The sequence below is a fragment of the Schistocerca gregaria genome, chromosome 1 (assembly GCF_023897955.1).
Source record: "Schistocerca gregaria isolate iqSchGreg1 chromosome 1, iqSchGreg1.2, whole genome shotgun sequence".
Classification (NCBI taxonomy): Eukaryota; Metazoa; Arthropoda; class Insecta; order Orthoptera; family Acrididae; genus Schistocerca; species Schistocerca gregaria.
Genome location: NC_064920.1, coordinates 170,098,525 through 170,118,229, shown reverse-complemented (window position 1 = coordinate 170,118,229; position 19,705 = coordinate 170,098,525). Strand labels below are relative to the sequence as shown.

General features: G+C 41.4%; 2 protein-coding genes across 2 annotated transcripts in view; one reads left to right on the top strand and one right to left on the bottom strand.

Moving 5' to 3' along the window:
* Positions 1-7,026, top strand: part of LOC126335801 (putative cyclin-dependent serine/threonine-protein kinase DDB_G0272797/DDB_G0274007) — a 45,288-nt gene extending 38,262 nt beyond the window's left edge. The window contains exon 3 of the mRNA XM_049999301.1: positions 6,947-7,026. Within this exon, the coding sequence (XP_049855258.1) occupies positions 6,947-7,026 (80 nt within the window). The remainder of the gene's footprint in view (positions 1-6,946) is intronic.
* Positions 7,027-10,262: 3,236 nt separating this feature from the next.
* Positions 10,263-10,835, bottom strand: LOC126335704 (gustatory receptor 23a-like). Its single transcript, XM_049999196.1, has one exon. It carries the CDS (start codon positions 10,833-10,835, stop codon positions 10,263-10,265), a length of 573 nt encoding a protein of 190 aa, XP_049855153.1.
* Positions 10,836-19,705: the final 8,870 nt, after the last annotated feature.

Here is a 19,705-nt window from a genome sequence, read left to right as displayed (position 1 = left end):
TTAGGGAAATGTTTAAAAACGTATATGTGAATCTGTAAAAGGAGATTTGGAACTCTATCTCAAGCGCTGTACGATGGCCGAACTATACAGACAGTATGTTATATAGACCTAATAAATAACGAATAACAAGAATGATCCTTTAGCGGCTACTTTGTTGCATATATGTGACGAGATTTGTGCATAGATTCGTGTACAATTTATTAGTTACACATCCGTAGACAGAGCGCTTGCTCACAGGACCATAAATTACCATCTGTAATACTGATTTCGTATAACCTGTGTCCATATGGTACATATCTCGACGACTTGTTTAATGGCTTATTATTCTGGCTGCTCGAATTTCCAATCCCTTCATTACGCAACGCTAATAGACCAGTGCCCTTTCTTTTACGGTGGGCTCCCCAGTGTTTAGTGCTTTTACACAGTATTCGAAACAAACGCTGTAAACCCTGGCGTGTCTATGCTCAACCGTCCATTTGCTGACACAGTACAGCGGCCGAGGGGGCTTAGTGGATTCGAATTTGAGAGGACGGCGCTCGAAATATCCATCTGGCCATCCACTTTCAGGTTTTCTGTGATTTTCGTGGGGCGCTTAAAGTGAGGGCTGGAATGTTTCTTTTGAAATTGTACTCCCTCTATGACGTCATCATCTATGCAACGTTAAACCTTGACTTTATTTTATTCATTAATTTACTTATATTGAGTGTGGCCTATTTTCGGGCTTGAATCATTCTTCAGTCCTTTTCCTCCATTCTCGAATTCGTCCATAGATGCTCTTGCAGAGTGTTAAATAATAGAAGCGTCCGTAGAATTTGTGTATACAGAGTGTTCCAGGAAGAATCTCCATATTTAGGGATATATCAGGAACGATCAATCGAAGACAAAAAAATCTAGTGAACACGGGCTGAAGAATGCGTTCCTTAGGAGTTAGGCCTATGGGTACTTGTCCATTTTTCGCTGCTGTGAAACATATCTCATCAACGAAACTAGGTCATATGTTTTAAGGCATGCGTTTTAGAGCTCGTATTTACCGGTCGACATTTTCTTGTTTTCGCCCATACCACTTTCTCCCAAAAAAGAGAAAGCAAGAAGCTTACAGTGAAAGACTTCTTTTTAAGAGTATAGAAGATGAAAAAATACTCATTACTCTGAAGGTATGCATTTTTCAGTCCATGTTTACTAGATTTTTTGCTTCGAGTGATCGTTCGCCTGAATACTGAAAATTTCTCATTTCGAAAACACAAGTTATGTATTCGTTTTCCCATCTATTTTGGTGTTGTATCCACAATTTCAAAATATGCTGTTGTTTGGTGTGTGCCGTACTCTCAGTAAACGTGCGGGCAGCACCAGGAGCTCCACCTCTCCGCACTCTGAACACCGCCACATCGCAGCATCCCTCAGGGGGCTCAGCATTCGTTTGCTGTTTACGGGCTTGGCAAACCCGGGGTCCTCGAGCTGTGGACTGGTGTGCCCCGCCAGTCTGCTGGTACCGTAAGCTCTGGGCACGCTTCAGCGACCACCGTGTGGCGCAACGGTGGAACGTTCTGTGTCTTAGGGACTGGGGATGTTGGCTTGATTGCCTGGATCGCGAGGACGGTACATACCTCTATAAATAACCCTTCAGTCTTAAGGTGTGCTGTGCGCCGATAAGATGGATGGCTGTTGACGTTGAAAAGTCGCTAGCGGGCAACCTCTGGGGAATCTGCCGCACCTCAGTTGTACAAGGCTTATCCAGGCATGCGGGGCTCTGTCTGGATGAACGTAAGTTTCCCTAGCTGCTCGTGAGACGACCATGAATACCACGAATTCTTCCTCTTATCCTCATAATTTTTCGCTGGCCAGTGGGATGGGTGGACCGCTCGTAGGCACTACCGCCCAATCCAACAAGAGGGCTAGGTTACCCAGTCCTCCTGACTCAGGCGTAGCAAACGTACAGCAGTTCAGAGTAACAGAGCACATACTGACAACCCGAATGTGTTTTTAATAATAAAAAGGAAAGGGGGTTCCTTTGAAAAGGTTTCGCCATTCTATATCCAAAAGGGTCTAGAAGGAATAGCTGGAACTTTAAAATCAGTGAAGCGTTTACGGAATGGGAGACTGCTTGTTGAAACATCAACTGCTCAGCAAGCTGTTAACCTTCAAACAGCTAAAAGCTTGGGGGGATACTCTATCGATACAGAGCTTCACAGCACCCTGAACTCCAGTAAGGGTGTTGTTACCTGTAGGAATCTCGTTGACATTCCAGTAGAAGAATTAAAAAGTGAGTGGGCTCAGGAGGGAATTGTTGATGTTCAGAACATCATGAAAAGGGTGGATGGGAACCTGGTGAAATCTGACTCCTTCATTCTTACTTTCAATACCCTCATACTCCCAGAACACGTCAAGGCAGGATTTCTTCGACTAAACGTCCGGTCGTATGTCCCAAACCCAATGCGCTGTTTAAGTGCCAGCGTTTTGGGCATACAACTCTAGGGTGTAAAGGAGAAGCGATGTGTGGCAACTGCAGTAAGGCTGCCCATGACGGAATTGACTGTTCGTCGCCTGTCAGATGTATAAACTGTTCTGAAAGCCACCCTGTTTGGAGCAGGGACTGTAGAATCTTCCTAGAGGAACGTAGAATACAAGAAATAAAAACAACTAAGCGTATCCCCTACAGCGAAGCCAAAAAGATCTTTAAGGCCATGCAGCCCCCACATTCGTTACGTCTTTTGCTTCCATTGTCCAGAAGCTGCCTCCAAAAGTCGATGCATCTACACAGGCGGAGGTTGTTAGTGTTGGCACGACCACCTGCACATGTCAGTGCACTTGCAAGGCAGCAAGTGTATTAGAGCCTGTAGCCCCTCCTAGAACAGCAGAGAAAGGTACAGTATCTAACACTGAAGAGCCCCAGGCATATCCGATTGCTGAGGATGTTCCAAAGCCCAGCATGGTCATAAACACCCCAGCTCCAGCTCCAGCAAAGCCCTCTAAGCAAAGGATAGGACATGTGAAGCAGCACCAACAGATTAAATCGGCTGGTAAACCCTCGGATCATGAAATGTAGTCCCACTAGACGCTTCATCTGACGGAGTCTGAGAATATGGGGCAATCATCTCGCCCCACGACTGAGCCTTCACCCGCTGCCGTCTCCCCACCTCGGCGGAAAGAGAGGCAGAAAATACAACCACCACGATGGCTCCCATACTACAATGGAACCTGCAAGGGTTCAGGACGCATGTGGAGGCACTACGTCTATTGATTCAGGATAGACCCATGTGTGTATGTCTGCAAGAGACAAATTTCAGTGAAACATACACCCCTGAACTACGTGGTTACGTCCTCCACAAAAAGGACGACCTGAGTGGACAGAGAGCTCGAGGAGGAGTAGGTATCATCGTCAACACCGACTACCACTCCTCGCCTCTCTCCCTCAAGACGGATTTACAGCAGTTGCAATAATAGTACATGTGCGTCATATGCTAACAGTATGTTCGCTTTACCTGCCCCCACATGATGTGCTGGACGAAAAGGCTCTCAGTGATCTTCTTCCACAGCTCCCCCACCCCTTAATCATCCGTGGTGATTTTAATGCACACAATATGCTTTGGTGCTCTGTGAGTACTTGCCCCAGGGGTACAGCAATCGAGAGGCTTCTGCTGTCTTCCAGTGCCTATTTGCTAAATACAGGTCAAAGCACGCATTTTTGCATTGCGACTGGGTCGTTTTCTGCCATTGATCTATCGCTTTGCTCTCCAACCATCGCCCACACTGCTGCATGGGAAGTGGTTGATGACTTATATTGCAGCGATCACTTCCCCATGTGGATTCACCTGCCACATGCAGTGGAACCGTAAAGGAAACCGCCTCGATGGGTGCTCGGTAGAGCCAACTGGGCACTGTGTAGTCAACTAGCCCAGTTTGAACATTGTGTCAGTGTCCAGAAATGGGTGGATCATATTACTGAGGTGATCCACAGCGCCAGTGAAGCGTCCATCCCACAGTCTACGGGACAACCGACGCGGCAGCCTCTCCCTTGGTGGAGCGATAAATGCCGCTCTGCAATCAGGGCTAGGCGGGCAGCTCTGCGTAGGTTCAAATGCCGGCCAACTGTAGGGAACCTTGCAGCCTTTCGGGTGGCGAGGGCAAAGTGTCGTCGGATTATACGAGAGAGCAAGAAGAGGTCGTGACACCAGTTCCTGAACACCATTAATCGTTCTACACGAAGTTACATTGTATGGAAGACCATCAGGAGGACTTCTGGGAGAGGTGAGAGGTGCCCTATGGCTGCTATAATGTGAAATGGCACTCTCCAAACGACCCCAAAAGATATTGCTCAGAGAGGAGCAGTTTTGACTTCCGCTCAGGCCGGCCGCAGTGGCAGTGCGGTTCTGGGCGCTACAGTCTGGAACCGCGTTGTTGTGTCAGGGCGGAAGTTAATGTTAGTGGGGATCTGCCCTCGATTTTAGCCGATGACGAGGCGAGTGTCAAGAAAGTTTTAAGGTACTGTGATGTTTCTGGGCTTCAGCCTAAAATTTTAGGTTTTCAATTTTTAGTGTGTTGCCGAGTGGCTGACCACTCCTTTCTATTCTTGTAATAGGCCAGTTCCAAACATGTGCTATGTTTTTCATTTTAACCCCTTCCCCTACGTTCTATTGCAGTTCTCCTCTTTATGTGCTGCTTTCCACTTTGCTACTCTTGAAGTGCACACTGCCTATGTAGACTGTCACCTTTAATTTTAGTCCGATTTTTGCACTTGCTGCATTTTAGTGACACTCATCCGTTGTTGTTTCCGTTCGGGCGTTAAAGACTACACTGTTTAGCGCCCATAACACCATATCCATCCATCACAATCATACTCCAGTATTTTAAAGGCCATTAAAGTGAAACTGCCGAAAAGTATGTACCTGAGAGTACGGCTATTCTGTCCTCTGTACCCAACTTGGCAACGACCAGAGTTTGATATTACTATCCCACTCAGTGCAATTATAATGGAAACTGAAATCAAGTTTCACAATGTCCCTTCTTCGGCATAGTTATCGATAGAATTCATCTATAAGATTCATCTATGACAGCTGGAAAGCCATGTGGCTAAATCACCTGATGAAGCACTATTCTAGGGGCAATAAGGTAATGCATCATATTCACACACACACACACACACACACACACACACACACACATATATATATATATATATATATATATATATATATATATATATAGGCGTTGCCGAGCGCAGCGTCTTATTCTTCCTGTTTACATATCTCTATATTTTAATACGCGTGCCTATACCGGCTTCATATATATATAGGCACGCGTATTCAAATATAGAGATATGTAAACAGGAAGAATAAGACGCTGCGCTCGGCAACGCCTATATATATATATATATATATATATATATATATATATATATATATATATATATATATGAAGCCGGTATAGGCACGCGTATTAAAATATAGAGATATGTAAACAGGAAGAATAAGACGCTGCGCTCGGCAACGCCTATATATATATATATATATATATATATATATATATATGAAGCCGGTATAGGCACGCGTATTAAAATATAGAGATATGTAAACAGGAAGAATAAGACGCTGCGCTCGGCAACGCCTATATAAGACAAGTGTCTGGGCAGTTGTTAGATCTGTTACTGCTGCTAAAACTGCAGGTTATCAAGATTTAGGTGAGTCTGAGCATGGTGTTATAGTCGGCGCACTAGCGATGGGACGTGGCACCTCCGAGGCAGCGATGAAGTGGGGATTTTCCCACACTACTGTTTCACATACCGTGAATATCAGGAATCTGGTAAAACATGAAATCTCCGACAGCGGTGCTGCCTGATGATCCTGCAAGAACGAGACCAACGACGAATGAAGAGAATCATTCAATGTGACAGAATTGCAACCCTTCCTCAAATTTCTGGGCCATCAACAAGTGTCAGTGTGTGAACTGTTAAACGAACCATCATTGATATAGGCTTTCGGAGTCGAAGGCTCACTAATGTACCCTTGATGACGACGCCTCGTCTGGGCCCATCAACAGCGACATTGGACTGTCCGTTACTGGAAACATGTTGCCTGGTCGGACTAACCTAGTCTCAAATCTTATCGAGAGAATGAACGTGTACGGGTATGGAGACAACCTCATGAACCCATGATCCCTGCATGTCCTCAGGTGACTGTTCAAGCTGGTGGAGGCTCTGCTATGGTGTGAGACCTGTGCAGCTGGAGTGATATGAGACCCTGATACGACCCAGATACGACTCTGACAGGTGACACGTACATAAGCACTTCCAATCTGCTCACCTGTATCCCTTCATGTCGATTATGCATTCCGACGAACTTGGGCAATTCCAGCAGGACAACGTGACACCCCACACGTCGACAATACCTACAGAGAAGTTCCAGGAACACGACATACACTCAAATCCTTTTTTACGATGTTATTTCAAAATGTAAAATGGTTTCAGTGCTGATCTAACTTTCAGATTAAAGTGCACTTGGTAATAACCATCATATAGTGAAAGGTACACAAAAGTTCTATGAAATTACATAGTAAGGAATAGTTTTAACAATATAGCAGCAAAACACAGCCATGTTTAAGTATATCTTAACGCATAGATTAAATCAAACAATATACGCGAGGAAATGACATGTGATACTTAATTTCAGACTCCATTGTGGTTTGCGCCAAGTCATGTACAAATATCGAAGATGTCCCCAAGTGGAGTGCAGAGGACAAGATGGCCGAATTTGGAATACATCCTGATTGTTTTGCCTTAATGGACAGGTAAAATACTGCGCAGTTGTTGGGAAATTCAGTGTGTAGGTATGTTTGTTTGTGTGTGCGCGCCTGTTATACTAAGAAACATTGTTAGATTGCTTTGAATGATTCTCAGGATCACTTCTTTACATATTTTGATAAATAATTTACACAATTTTTGGTTTCTCCAAAGAGCTATTCCACTTTGGTACAAAGATCGAGCTACTGTCGGGTCTTGGCGCCAAGTTGGATGTGCAGAGAACAGGCCACTAGGGAAGATATTGTTTCACTTAGTGACTGATAAAACACCGTGCTCTGATTTACACGTCTAAATAGGTGCGTTTTGTCTGATTGGCCAACTTCCAAGGTAAAGACTTGACTGAGGGGAGGGAAGTGTGCGTGATGAACTTATATTGCCGCTGTCACACTCCCACAATCGCTTCCAACAGCCACAGTCGGAGGAGTGGCATGCTGTATACTTAATGCGGGAAGTACTTTGCTTTCCTACTGACAGTGGTGGGTGTACTGGAACTACTGATTAGGCTTTTTCCTATGGACCTGTCTAGATACTAAACAGGTCAATAGTGTTAAAGCATGTAAGTGTCTGCTTCAGACGAAATCTGAAATGTTACCATATTCGATTGTCTTCTGCAGCTTCAGTATGTGTTTAACATTTTTGTAAACGTAACCCTCTCCATTAGACCCAACATGGAGGATCGATTGAAACTATGTTTCCCATCTTTTTACTTTACTCCCAGTCATAAGAAGATCGATTAATGGCTAGTGTGTTATTGTGTATTGTAGTTTTTCAGCATTGAAAATACTTTATTGGGATGATGTTTGATGCTATATAGCACTCAGAAACTTGTTTAAAGTATCTTGCGTTATAGGTATGTGCCGGAATGCTATACTGATGCGACGATTCGTTTCTGTGAGTGAAAGCGTTTCTTCTCTTTATATCTGCTGTGTCATAGGTGATATTACTGATAAGTTATATTAAGTAGGAGACAGGGAAGATCGTAAATAACAAATCCTGGGCCACTAGATTTTATAGTTAATGCGTAGGTGGACTGTAAGGTAACGTAAATTTGATTTGTAAGTTTCTTTTAATAGAATATCTATCTTTCTATCGACCTACATAAAAAATCTGGATCACTGCTTACAAACACGTCTCTTCATTTAATTTGTAGTGATTTTCTGCTGTGTGCAACACGTGATAAATATATGAGTGGGAAGTAATATGAACCTCTTTTACATTTAGACTACACTGGTTTCCAGGTGATAAACAACGATTTACATCGGCTGTGTTACATTACGTTGAGTTGTGTGACTGCACGTAACGCTTCTGTATTTCCAGGCGGCGACATCTCCTCAGTAATTGTGTGTATTTTCTAGTATTTCACGGAACTGTAGTGTCACCAACTTCTCAACTCTAATTTATGGCAACATTTTTTGTTCAGTAGTGTCGGTGTGCCGTATGGATATCATTTCCTTTTCCTCCAGGTACGTGTTGTGTTATTTCAGATGGTTCAAATGTCTCTAAGCACTATGGGACTTAACATCTGATGCCATAAGTCCCTTAGAACTTAGAACTACTTAAGCCTAACTAACCTAAGGACATTGCACACATCCATGCCCGAGGCAGGATTCGAACCTGCGACCGTAGTGGTCACGTGGTTGCAGACTGAAGCGCCTAGAACCGCTCCACCGGCGGGCGTTGTGTTAGTCGTCTATTGTAATTTGTGGAGAAACGTTTCAACCAACAAGTAACTTTAGAAGTATATGTCATTTTTCTTTAGAAGAAATAACTAAAGAAAACAAGGTACGGTCGCAGGTTCGAATCATGCCTCGGGAATGGATGTGTGTGATATCCTTAGGTTCGTTAGGTTCAAGTAGTTCTAAGTTCTAGGGGACTGATGACCTCAGAAGTTTAAGTCTCATAGTACTTAGAGTCATTTGTACCATTTTTGAAGACAAGGTAACCTGAAATAGCGTCTTACATGTAATAATACCTGTCAGTGTCGAAAATCAGTGTCGTTTTCGCATTGATAAGGCTGCACCCGAAAACATCCGTCATTGATATGACCAATTTGAAGAGACAGGGTTGTTTGTGCAAATGTAAGAGTCCAGGTCGACCTGACACTTCTGACGACATGGAGGAAGGAATTTGGCAAACGTTTGAATGGAGTGCTCGAACGTCTACTCACCACGCTAGCAGAGAACTGACTATGCCTCTTACGACTGTCTGGCGAGTGTTAAAGCGTTGTTTCGCTATAAAATGCACAGAATACAATTAGTAGAAGCTCTTGAGGTTCGTGATAAAAGAAAACGGGTTGACTTCTACATGCAAGACGAAATGTTTTTCCTATGGTTCATTTTCAGCGGTGAAGCAACATTTCATGATAGCGGTAGAGTAAACTGACTTAACTTTCTCATATGGGGACTCAGCAACCGACACGACAGTACTGAGAACAAAAGAAACTCACTTAAAGCGAACATATTATGTGGCGTTTCTCTTGAAAAAGTGTATGGTATTTTCTTTTCTAAGGCAAACATAGGGTCTGAAATGAGTTAGCTTCACATGCTGCAGAATTGGTTTTTTCACAACTTCTGGAGGGTTCCGATCACTTCATTTTCCAACCCGGTAGAACTCTATCACACTGATACAACAAATTACGTGAATTTCTCAGTGACACTCCTATACAACTCTGGATAGGACGCACAGGACCCCGAGACAGTGCCCTGCATTCCTGGCTTCCATTTATCTATGACCATTACTCGTGACGGAAGAAGGAAACAACAAAATAACAGCCCCCATAACTTCTCTAAAAGCAGGTACATTACGTAAAGTTTCTATTTGAAACACAGAGCATTCTGAATAGCGTAGATAAATCTTTAAGATTTTATTAGTATTCTGCAATCCATCCCACGTCTGTAGTATGTTTTTATCAGTAAATATGGAGTTCTGAAATGAAGTTAATCTTTTTAAAACACCGTATAATATGTCTTGGCTGTAGGCGTCAGACCTCAGATCACCTGTCTCATGTGATACACATTGGAAGTAAGTTTTAGTTGCAATAGATGACAGAGGACCAAATTGAAGTAGTAACTTATATTGGAGCTCTACTACATCCTCTTGGTATGGACAGGTAACTAATTGATTGCAGGAGGATGCATTCTAGTATTTATCTCGTGTGACTAAAGGGAAACAAGTTAGAGCTCCATTTATTACCAATTCTGTAGGTAGAAAGAAAATAATTACACACATTTCATACAAAATGTTTCGGAACCCATTTATTGGGTTTTGCTTTTTAGATGCACATACCTCACAATCCTCTGGATTTTACAAACACCACGAGTAATTGAGCAATAACCTATACTTACCATGCAGCTGTTAAGTAATCTGACACTGGTTTTATGTTTGCAAGATGATGTTTCCAGCAGTGAGAGCTTCTGTACATTGCACTGCTAGAAGGAGAGATATTCTATCAAAGACCACACGTAGTACTTTACTTATGAAATTGAACAAGTATCACGAGATAAGTGACTGCAGCACTAACAGTGGTTGTGAAGGTCTGGAGGTTGATGTCACAAAACCCCATGGCGGAAACTCGTAGTCTGTCCACAGGAAGTTGCAGAACATCGAGTGCTGGCCCCGGACGCAGCAGGGGCTGCAGCCTCGACAGCAACAGACCAGCTCTGTCGGTGCGCTCAGCCGCAGAGGAACACACCCAGCAGACCAACAGCTGGCGACACAGGACAGTAGTCAGGGCATACACGTTCACGACTATTTCCGCATTCCTGTCTGCTTGTGGTGTCAGGACTATGAGCCAATAGGCAGTGCAAGTCATGACGACGAAATCCCCCAAGACGGACAGTAGCAGGGCGGGTCCGAAGTGGAGGCCGCAGAGGCGGGCGCAGCGCTGGAGGGCCATCCTGGCGCGCTGCAGCCGACGCACCTCCGCTCCCGCCACCTGCGCCGCCCCCGGCTGTCCTGCTCGCGTCGTCAGCTCCTCCAGCTCAGCGTAGCTGCCTGCCGGTGGCCGGGTACTCCGCAGCAGCTGACCACAGACGACGCCCATCCTCTGTCGAAGTACCAGCACAACGGCGAAGAACTGAACTCGCCAGACCGTGACAAAGCCTTGTAGGCATAGAGTGATGGTGGCTAATTGATCACGTATGAACAAATAGGTTCCTAGTACGCTAACTGGTATGACAACCCAGGCAAGCACTGTCATGAAAAGCAAAATTGCTCTCTGTCGCGTTTTGCGATGTATTTCCGTTCTGTAAGTGGGATCTCGCATGGCGAGCAATGCATCTACCTGTTGCAACAATTCTGTGATGCTACTAAGAAAGTGGTATCCAGTACACAGAGATCTGCATAAAATTGTTGCTGGCTCCAAAACAGTCAGTAAAACAAACGACACAATTACAAAACGTAGTGTCATAATGAGATGCGGATTTATTAGGATTAATTGCATTACTAAATAACCGCAGTAAAGACCAGAGGCAGTGACACAGATAAGCCAAATCAAACATATGACGTAACTGGCGAGTCTCTTTAATGACACTGTGAAGGCTGGAGAAGCAAACTTTTTGCGGTCGCTCATGACGGGAAACAAACCAAAGATTTGAAATATAAGATACAAGGGTCTCACTGCTGTTTCGCAGCTATGACCACTCATTTGACAAATAAAACTGTATGTTCTGCTCATTATTCAACTAGCTACAGTTGTGCAACCGAACAGCTCTCACGACTGAGCTACCACCTAGTTTTCAGACAGGGCACGTTTTGACAGTTCCAATTTTGTTGATGGGATAACGATCGAAAGGCAATTTCACGAAAACGAGTAATGAGTCATTAACACTAATGAGTCGTTAACTTGAGAGGCTAAGGCCAGAAACATTTCGATCCCTGTGTAATCCTGCGGGAGTTTTTTAGAACTATGATACAGTCAGTAATATCGTAAGAACTATATCAAGGTAATACACATGTATCATTGAACATCTAGGAAATACGTTAAACAGAAATTTATAAATTTCTAACCCGACAAATTAACATTGGACAAGGTACGGTATGCAATGACAAATAGATTGGTTCATGAGAAAGACTACTGCTGTGTCTGATAGGTAGTTTGGCTGTAGATAGTTACTGCTACCCGTGCAAGGTCAGGAAGGATCACCAATACTGTATGATGGAAGAAAAGAAGTCTTTTCAATTATCTGCGACAACTATGCACTTATACGCAAAAATGTTCTGTCTACATCACACTTTATTTTTTAGAATTGAAATTTATACATTTTTCTTGATTTGAGCTGGTGTTTCGTCTAGAGGTATTACACCTGCCTTACATATCTTGCACACCAAGTGAAATTGCCTTGTTATCCCTGGTTCTTCAAGGGTTCTCAATAACTCTGAAGGATTGTCGTCTACCCTAGGGTTTTTTTTTCCATTTAGGTCTTTCAGTGCTCTCTCAAATTCTTCTTTCAGTATCATATCTCTTAAGTCATCTTCACTTACTTACCCTTCTATTTCTATTGCATTGTCCTCAAGTTTGTTTTCCTTTTATGGACCCAATATGTGTTCCTTCCATCTTTCAACTGTCTTGCACGGCGGGTTTTATCTGTATCTATCAGTGAGAAGTTAATATAATCTTCAAAGACACTAAAACAACATGACTATGAACTACTAAATGTATGCAGTATGAAGCAGTGTAAAACCATTTTGACTTTAGCTTCCATCAGTGCACAGACTGGTTCGACACAGCTCTCCAGTCTAGTTTAATTTGTGGGTCCCTTACATTTATGAATAACTACTGTAACGCAAAACAATTTTACACTACTTGTTGTGCTCATATCTTGGTCCGCCACTACAATTCGTATCTCCCCACTTCCGTCCTTAACCAAACTGACTACTTTTTCATGCCTCATGTTATGCCCCACAATCCCTTCTTTTAGTGAAGATGTGTGCTAAGTTTCTTTTCTACCTATTTCGATTGAATTACTATCAAATCTAATCCAATCTAAGACTAACGTCACTAGGGTCACCTAATGGAACCTCGCTTGGGAGTTGTGTATCTTTTTTTCCGATGCACTACAAGTATTTTATTGTAATCCTTCTATCGTCACATTTACGATACGACACGACAATTGCGTCGCAATTGAGTAGTACAGGCCTCATGATGACTTCTCTCCGGGAGGCTACCGTCGCTACAGTCACCTATCTGAAACTTGTCTGGGAGTTGTGTAGCTTTCTTCCATTGGACTACAGATCTCATTATTGTAACCCTGGCATTTTCACATTGACGATAGGACACAAAAATTGGGTCACAATTGACTACTACGCCCTTCATGATGACTTCTCTCGGGGAGACTAACGTCGCTACAATCACCTAACAGGACCTCGCCTGGGAGTTGTGTAGCTTTCTTCCGATGCACTATAGAACGTTTATTGTGTCACTTAAATCCTCACATTGATGATACGACACAAAAATTGCGTCATGACTGACTACTAAGCGCTTCATGTCGACTTCTCTCTGGGTGACTAACTTCGCTACAGTCACCTAACGGAACCTAGCCTGGGAGTTGTGTAGCTTTTTTCCGATGGACTACAGGTCTTTTATTGTAACCTTGGTATTTTCACATTGACGATACGATACAAAAATTGCGTCTCAATTGAGTACTACAGGCATCATGACGCTTTCTCTCCAGGAGACAAACGTCGCTACTCTCACCTAACAGAATCTCGTCTGGAAGTTGTGTAGCTTTTTCCGGTGCACTAGAGGTGTGTCATTGTAACCCTTATATTTTCACATTGACGATACGATTCAAAAATTGCATCGCGATTGACTATTACGCGCTTCATGGCTTCTCGGAGACTCTAACGTCGCTACAGTCACCTAACAGGACCTTGCCTGAGAGTTGTGTAGGTTTTTTCCCGATGCACTACGGGTCTTTTATTGTAATTCTTGCATTTTCACATTGACGATACGATACAAAATGCATCGCAATTGCATACTATAGGCTTCATGACGGATTTTCTCCAGGAGTCGTAGTGTAACGACGTCAGTTTTTTACAAATGATTTTCTTTTGATGTAGGAGCATGTGCAAGTTTCGTCACCTACGTCCGTTACAAAACACTTCAAATTTTTTTAAATCTTTTTAATGTTGTCTCTGATTGGTTCTTGGACGATACTGTAATGAAAACATCATCATTTGTGTCGTATGCGCAGTATTACGTCACTCAGTCCAAATTGTTTGCGCAAACTTTCTTTCTCAATTTAGATGTCGTTTGTTTCTTATATTAATGCAAGTTATCTGCTGTAATAAACTATAAAACCACATTGAATAAACTTTTAAAACTCAAACTCGCGATGAACGTTGTCAAAAATTTATTAATCTTGTCAAATAAATCAGCAATACTTCTTCCTTAATATAATTCTCCATATATAAATTCTCGAACACGTATTTAAACTTTTGTAGTATACACTAGTTTATTATCTTCATATATACTACATATAGACATGAACATGAACCTGGACAAGATAGTACTGAACATTTACATCATTAAACCTTCTATGACGTCATTGTTGTAGAAACATTACAAATTCTTATTTTTTCAGTTTTTAGAAACTCGACGCAACAACTCGGTTTCAGGATCTTCTGTTGCTCTTTGGCTGTCGACCCGCGACGTATAGTGGCCAGCAATTTCTCTCTGGTCCCGGCAGTGAAGACGCTGTCTCCGTTCGTTGCGCCGCCCTCTCCGTACATAAAGCATAAAAATAAATACAAAATTTTAGATAATTCACAAACATTACAAATATTACAAAATACATAAACAAAACACTAAATTAAACTTTTATTCACCTGCAAACTGGGCTGACACTGGTGGATAGGTGACGCTTCACTTTCGCATCCCCCTACACACCCCACCCACAAGCTCAGTTTGTCAGTTTATAACTGAAAATAACACTTCTTCTATATACAATATTTAACTGTTAATATTATACATTTTTCTCGCATTTTCCGTAATCTAATGCTCTTGCGCTTAGGTAGATTCAATCCTTTTATGGCGATATTGTTGTGACTATTTGTCATTTACTTTTAATTATGCTATTATTGTAATTCATAACTGAATATATAGAGATCACTCCTTTTCATTTAATAGTTGCTAGTAAATAATAATTTAGTACGTTCTTTAACGTTGTTACATTAGGACAGAGCGTTCAAATTGTGATAAGTTAGTTTCAGTTTTATTCATTTACCAGAGTTATTCTTTCCAAAATATATATTACTAGTAAGTTTCTCTCAATAACTAATAGTACTTTTTACTTTACGTCGTTCTTTTCCATAATGCTTTATTTATGCATGAGGTCAAGAAGAAATCAAGCAAAACTTTCTTTAGAACCTCGTCACGGCTTTCTTTTTTATCTTCGGAAACTTTGTTGGGTAATGGCAATTTATTTAGGAGAAACAAGCGAAAGGGCCCCGTTTGGTGTGTTCTATATTAACACTATTACATATCGTTATTAAAGGCACTCTGCTATGTTCTCATGAGCCATACAGCTCTGGACGCCTATGGTCCCTAAAATTCTTAACCATTCCCTTTGGTTCCTACTATCCACGTAAATATAAAATATTCAAAATTCCTTCTGACCTAATAACAAAAACTTCTTCCATATAAATCCCTTTTCAGTTATATTTCCTTTTTATGAAGTATCGGTAGATTATTGCAGAACACTTGTTTAAACTTCCTGTTATTTCTTTAAAATAACACGTAACTATCACGAAAAACTTCACATGAATAAACTATGAACGCTCGTCCATATGTAACATATACTAAATATTAACTTATTTAGGAATGAAGGGTTTAATTTGATCGACACTATATAATCGTTTAATAGTAGGTTCATAAGTTATATTCTCCATTAACTGATTGTCTTCATGAAGTAAATCTTGGTGCCAATCACCTTCCTTTTGTCAGCTTAATGATAAATTTGAATTGGGTCTTGTATAATTTTGACTAACAGTTGTATTTAGTCGACCCGTACCAAAGGACCTTACTAGTTTTCCGAACTTTCTATGATAACGTCACCTACAACCTGACCTTCATTAATTACTTGAGAATGATTTATCTCGTTATCATTGTGTAATTTCCGCATTTTAGAGTTATTACCTCGATTTTATTGGCTCTCTTTACCTTTAGTTTGACGTTTTATGCAACAAAACCGGCTATGATTGTTGTTGTTAAATTTTCGTGGTTCTGAATTATTATTATTTCGAGAATTGTCATTTCTACCAAATCTAAATTTCTCGTCTTCCTGTCCGCTATTAAGTCTATCTAACTGTTCTAAATATCCTAATAATTCGCAAGCTTGTGGCCATTCCCTTTCTATCATTCTTTCCTTTACATAATATGGTAACCTACTAATTATGACTTGTATTAGATGACTTTCAATAAATGGTTCTTCAATTAATTTAGGTCGCTTTAAATGCCATTCGAAATGATTCCTATAACCTCCCCAACGTTTATAATAAGGAGGAGGGTCTAACAACTCTAAAGTTAAGTGTTGTTGTTTTCCTCTTGACCCATAATTTTGTTTAAACTGCTTAACAAAATCATCCCAGTCCCTAAATTCAGTTATATGCAGTACTGCCCATTCCGCAGCTTCTGCTTCTAAATGTACTATTACAAATTGAATCCATTTTTCATTACCCCGTTTAGGAGATAATGAAGTTTCAAAAGCTTTTATAAAGATTATTGGGTGAAGTTCGCCTCCTGATTTGAATACAGGAAATCGACTTGCTACATTTGAATTTGTCGTTATATCATCCCAACATTCTGCGAGAGACATAGTTGGATTTTGTTTAGATTGCAGAGACGGAGTAGCGTCGGATTTGCTTGCCATGACTTTCTTATTTGTGTTGTTGTCGTCTGAGCTAGCAAACACCATGCGAGTGTTGTCTCTGATTACGTTATTACTTCTACTACTTGAAATGTTTTCATTATTATCTAATTCCGATGACTGTTTAGTAATTTCCTGTATTCGCATTTCTGTACTCTATACACGGTTAGCTAATATCGATTCTTCACTGTGTTCACGATGTGAACGCTCTGTACCTTCGTCAGTATTATTATCTTTGGAAGTCTCTAGGTTAATGCATATTTCAGTAACTCAAAATTTCATGTTTTCTATTTCAGTATGATCTTTTTCTACCTGATGAGTTAATGTCTCTAAATTTACATCATCTATTGAAGATATCTCTACAGGTTTGGTAGAAACGTCTTTAATAGATTCTAATAATTATCTACGAAAAGTTTCTGTTTGCATTGAAAATTCATCTCATAACTTATCGTTATTTTTGTCTATTTAATTTACAACTAAGATATTGACATTATCTAGTCTCTTGGTTAAGTCAGTAATATCATTCCGCATGTGACCTTTTTCCTCACACGATTCCTGGATATGTTCTTCTAACCTTTTACAATTATCAGCAATCTTATTACTATATCTTACTAGTTTTTCCTGCATTTCGAACTTTAGAAGCCTATGTTTTATCCCTTAATTCTCGAGTGGTTTATTAAGATGTGCCTGTAACCTGTCTGTAGATTTTGTTAGCTCCTCTTAAGTTCCTCTTTTAATCTCGCGGTAGATTCTTCGTTGGATTGTTTTAATTCAACTAAATAATCCCCATTAGATTGTTTTAATTTAGCGATGGCCCTAAAACAGGATCTGATGCTCCTATCGGACACAGATTGCTCGTCGTCTGACATTTCACTTCCCAACATTATTGTAAGATATTAACTAGTTACACAGGTAAACTTTTAATCAACAATCCTATTAAAAGCACACTCCCTATGTACCACACTCCACTTCCAACTTAAAACAGACTCACCAGACACTCATATTGAGGATTGTAGTTCTCTGTGATCAGTGTGCTGCTTTGGGCTGCAGAAGTAACAGCCGTCGATGCAGCCGCTGAGGTACTGCGACCCCGCTTCGGCAACCGGCAGGACGCTGAGTCGAAAACCGGAGACGTCACTGGCTGCAACCACGCCCAGCCGCACCGTAGACAGGCGATGTCCTCAGCAACACCTCTAATACGAGCCGGAGGAACGTCCCCCAGCTGACGTACTGGGCTGCTTGCCTACGATCCGTCAGATGCCCACACCTGCGAAGTCACCGCTGGCTGGTGAAGGCTCCACGAAGGCTCGCGTTTACTTCCGAAGGACTCTTGATGTTTTAATTGTTTCGTACCTGTGTGCCTTAGTTGACAAAAGTCCTGTTTATAAGGTCGCCACGGTATAGTGTAACTACATACGTTTTGTATAAATGATTATCTTTTGACCTATGACCAAGTGCAGACTTCGTCACCTACGTAAGTTACGAAACACTTCAAAATTATTTAAATTCTTTATAAAGTTGTCTCTGAATGGTTACGTCACTCGGTCCAAACATTCTTTTTCAAATTAGATGTGGTTTGTTTCTTCTCATAAATGAAATTAATGCAAGATATCTGCTGTAATAAATTATAAAACCACATTGAATAAACTTTTAAGAGTAAAAACTCGCGATGTGCGTTCTCAAAAATTAATAATCTTGTCAAATAAATCAGTAATACTTCTTCCTTAGTACGATTCTTCATTAATAAATTCTCGGCACACAAATTAAAACTTTCGAAGTATACTCTAGTTTATTATCTTCATATACACTACATATAGACGTGAACATGAGCATTGACAAGATAGGACTGAACATGTACAACATGCTTAAACTTTCTATGACATCATTGTTGTAGAAACAATACACATCCTTATTTTTTTCAGTTTTTAGAAGCACGACGCAACAACTCGGTTTCTAGATCTTCGGTTGCTCTTTGGCTGTCGACCCGCGACGTATAGTGGCCAGCAATTTTCTCTCTGTTCCCGGCAGTGAAGACGCTGTCTCCGTTCGTTGCGTCGCCCTCTCCGTACATGAAACATAAAAATAAGTACAAAACTTTAGATAATTCACAATCATTACAAAATACATAACCAAAACACTAATTTAAACCTATATTCAGCTGCAAACTGGGCTGACACTGGTGGTTGGTGACGCTTCAATTTTGCGTCCCACTACCGAGTTTCACGTCGCTACAGTCAGCTAACGTAACCTCATCAGGGAGTAATGTAGATTTTTTCCGATGCACTACAGGTCGTTCATTGTAACCCTTGGATCCTCACATTGACGGTACGACACAAAAATATCGTCGAAATTAAGTAGTACAAGTTTCATGAAGGCTTCTCTCCAGAACACCTGGTCTGGGATTTGTTTAACATTTTTCCGATGCGCTACAGATATTTTACTTTAACCCTGGGATTTTCAATTTGACAAAACGACCCAAAAATGGGGTCGCGTTTGACAACTACGCGATTCACGACGACTTCTCTCCCAGACACTATCGTTACAACAATCAACTAATGTAAGCTCGCCTATGAGTAGAGCTGTTTTTTTTCCGAAGCACTACGGGTCGTCTACTGTAACCCTCGTATCTTCACATTGACGATACGACACAAAAGATGCATCGCAATTCAGTACTACTGGGTTCACGACGCCTTCTCTCCGCGAGGCTAATGTCGCTACTTTCGCCTAACGAAACCTCGTGTGGAAGTTGTGTAGCTTTCTTCCAATGCAATACTGGTCGTTTATAGTAACCCTTGGATTCTTAAATGAACAATATGACAGTAAAATTGCGTCGGAATAGAGTACTACATTGTTCATGGCGAATTCTCTACGGGAGACCAACGTCGCTACTCACACCTTACAGAACCTGGTCTGGGAGTTATGTAGCTATTTTCCGATGCACTACTGGTCGTTTGTTGTAACCCTTGGATTCTCAAATTGACGATATGACACAAAAATTGCGTCGGAATGAAGAACTACAAAGTTCATGGCGACTTCTCTCCGTGAG

Bases quoted from the DNA above. Each gene is read 5' to 3' on its own strand.
- LOC126335704 (XM_049999196.1), bottom strand. From the start codon at position 10,835: ATGGGCGTCGTCTGTGGTCAGCTGCTGCGGAGTACCCGGCCACCGGCA.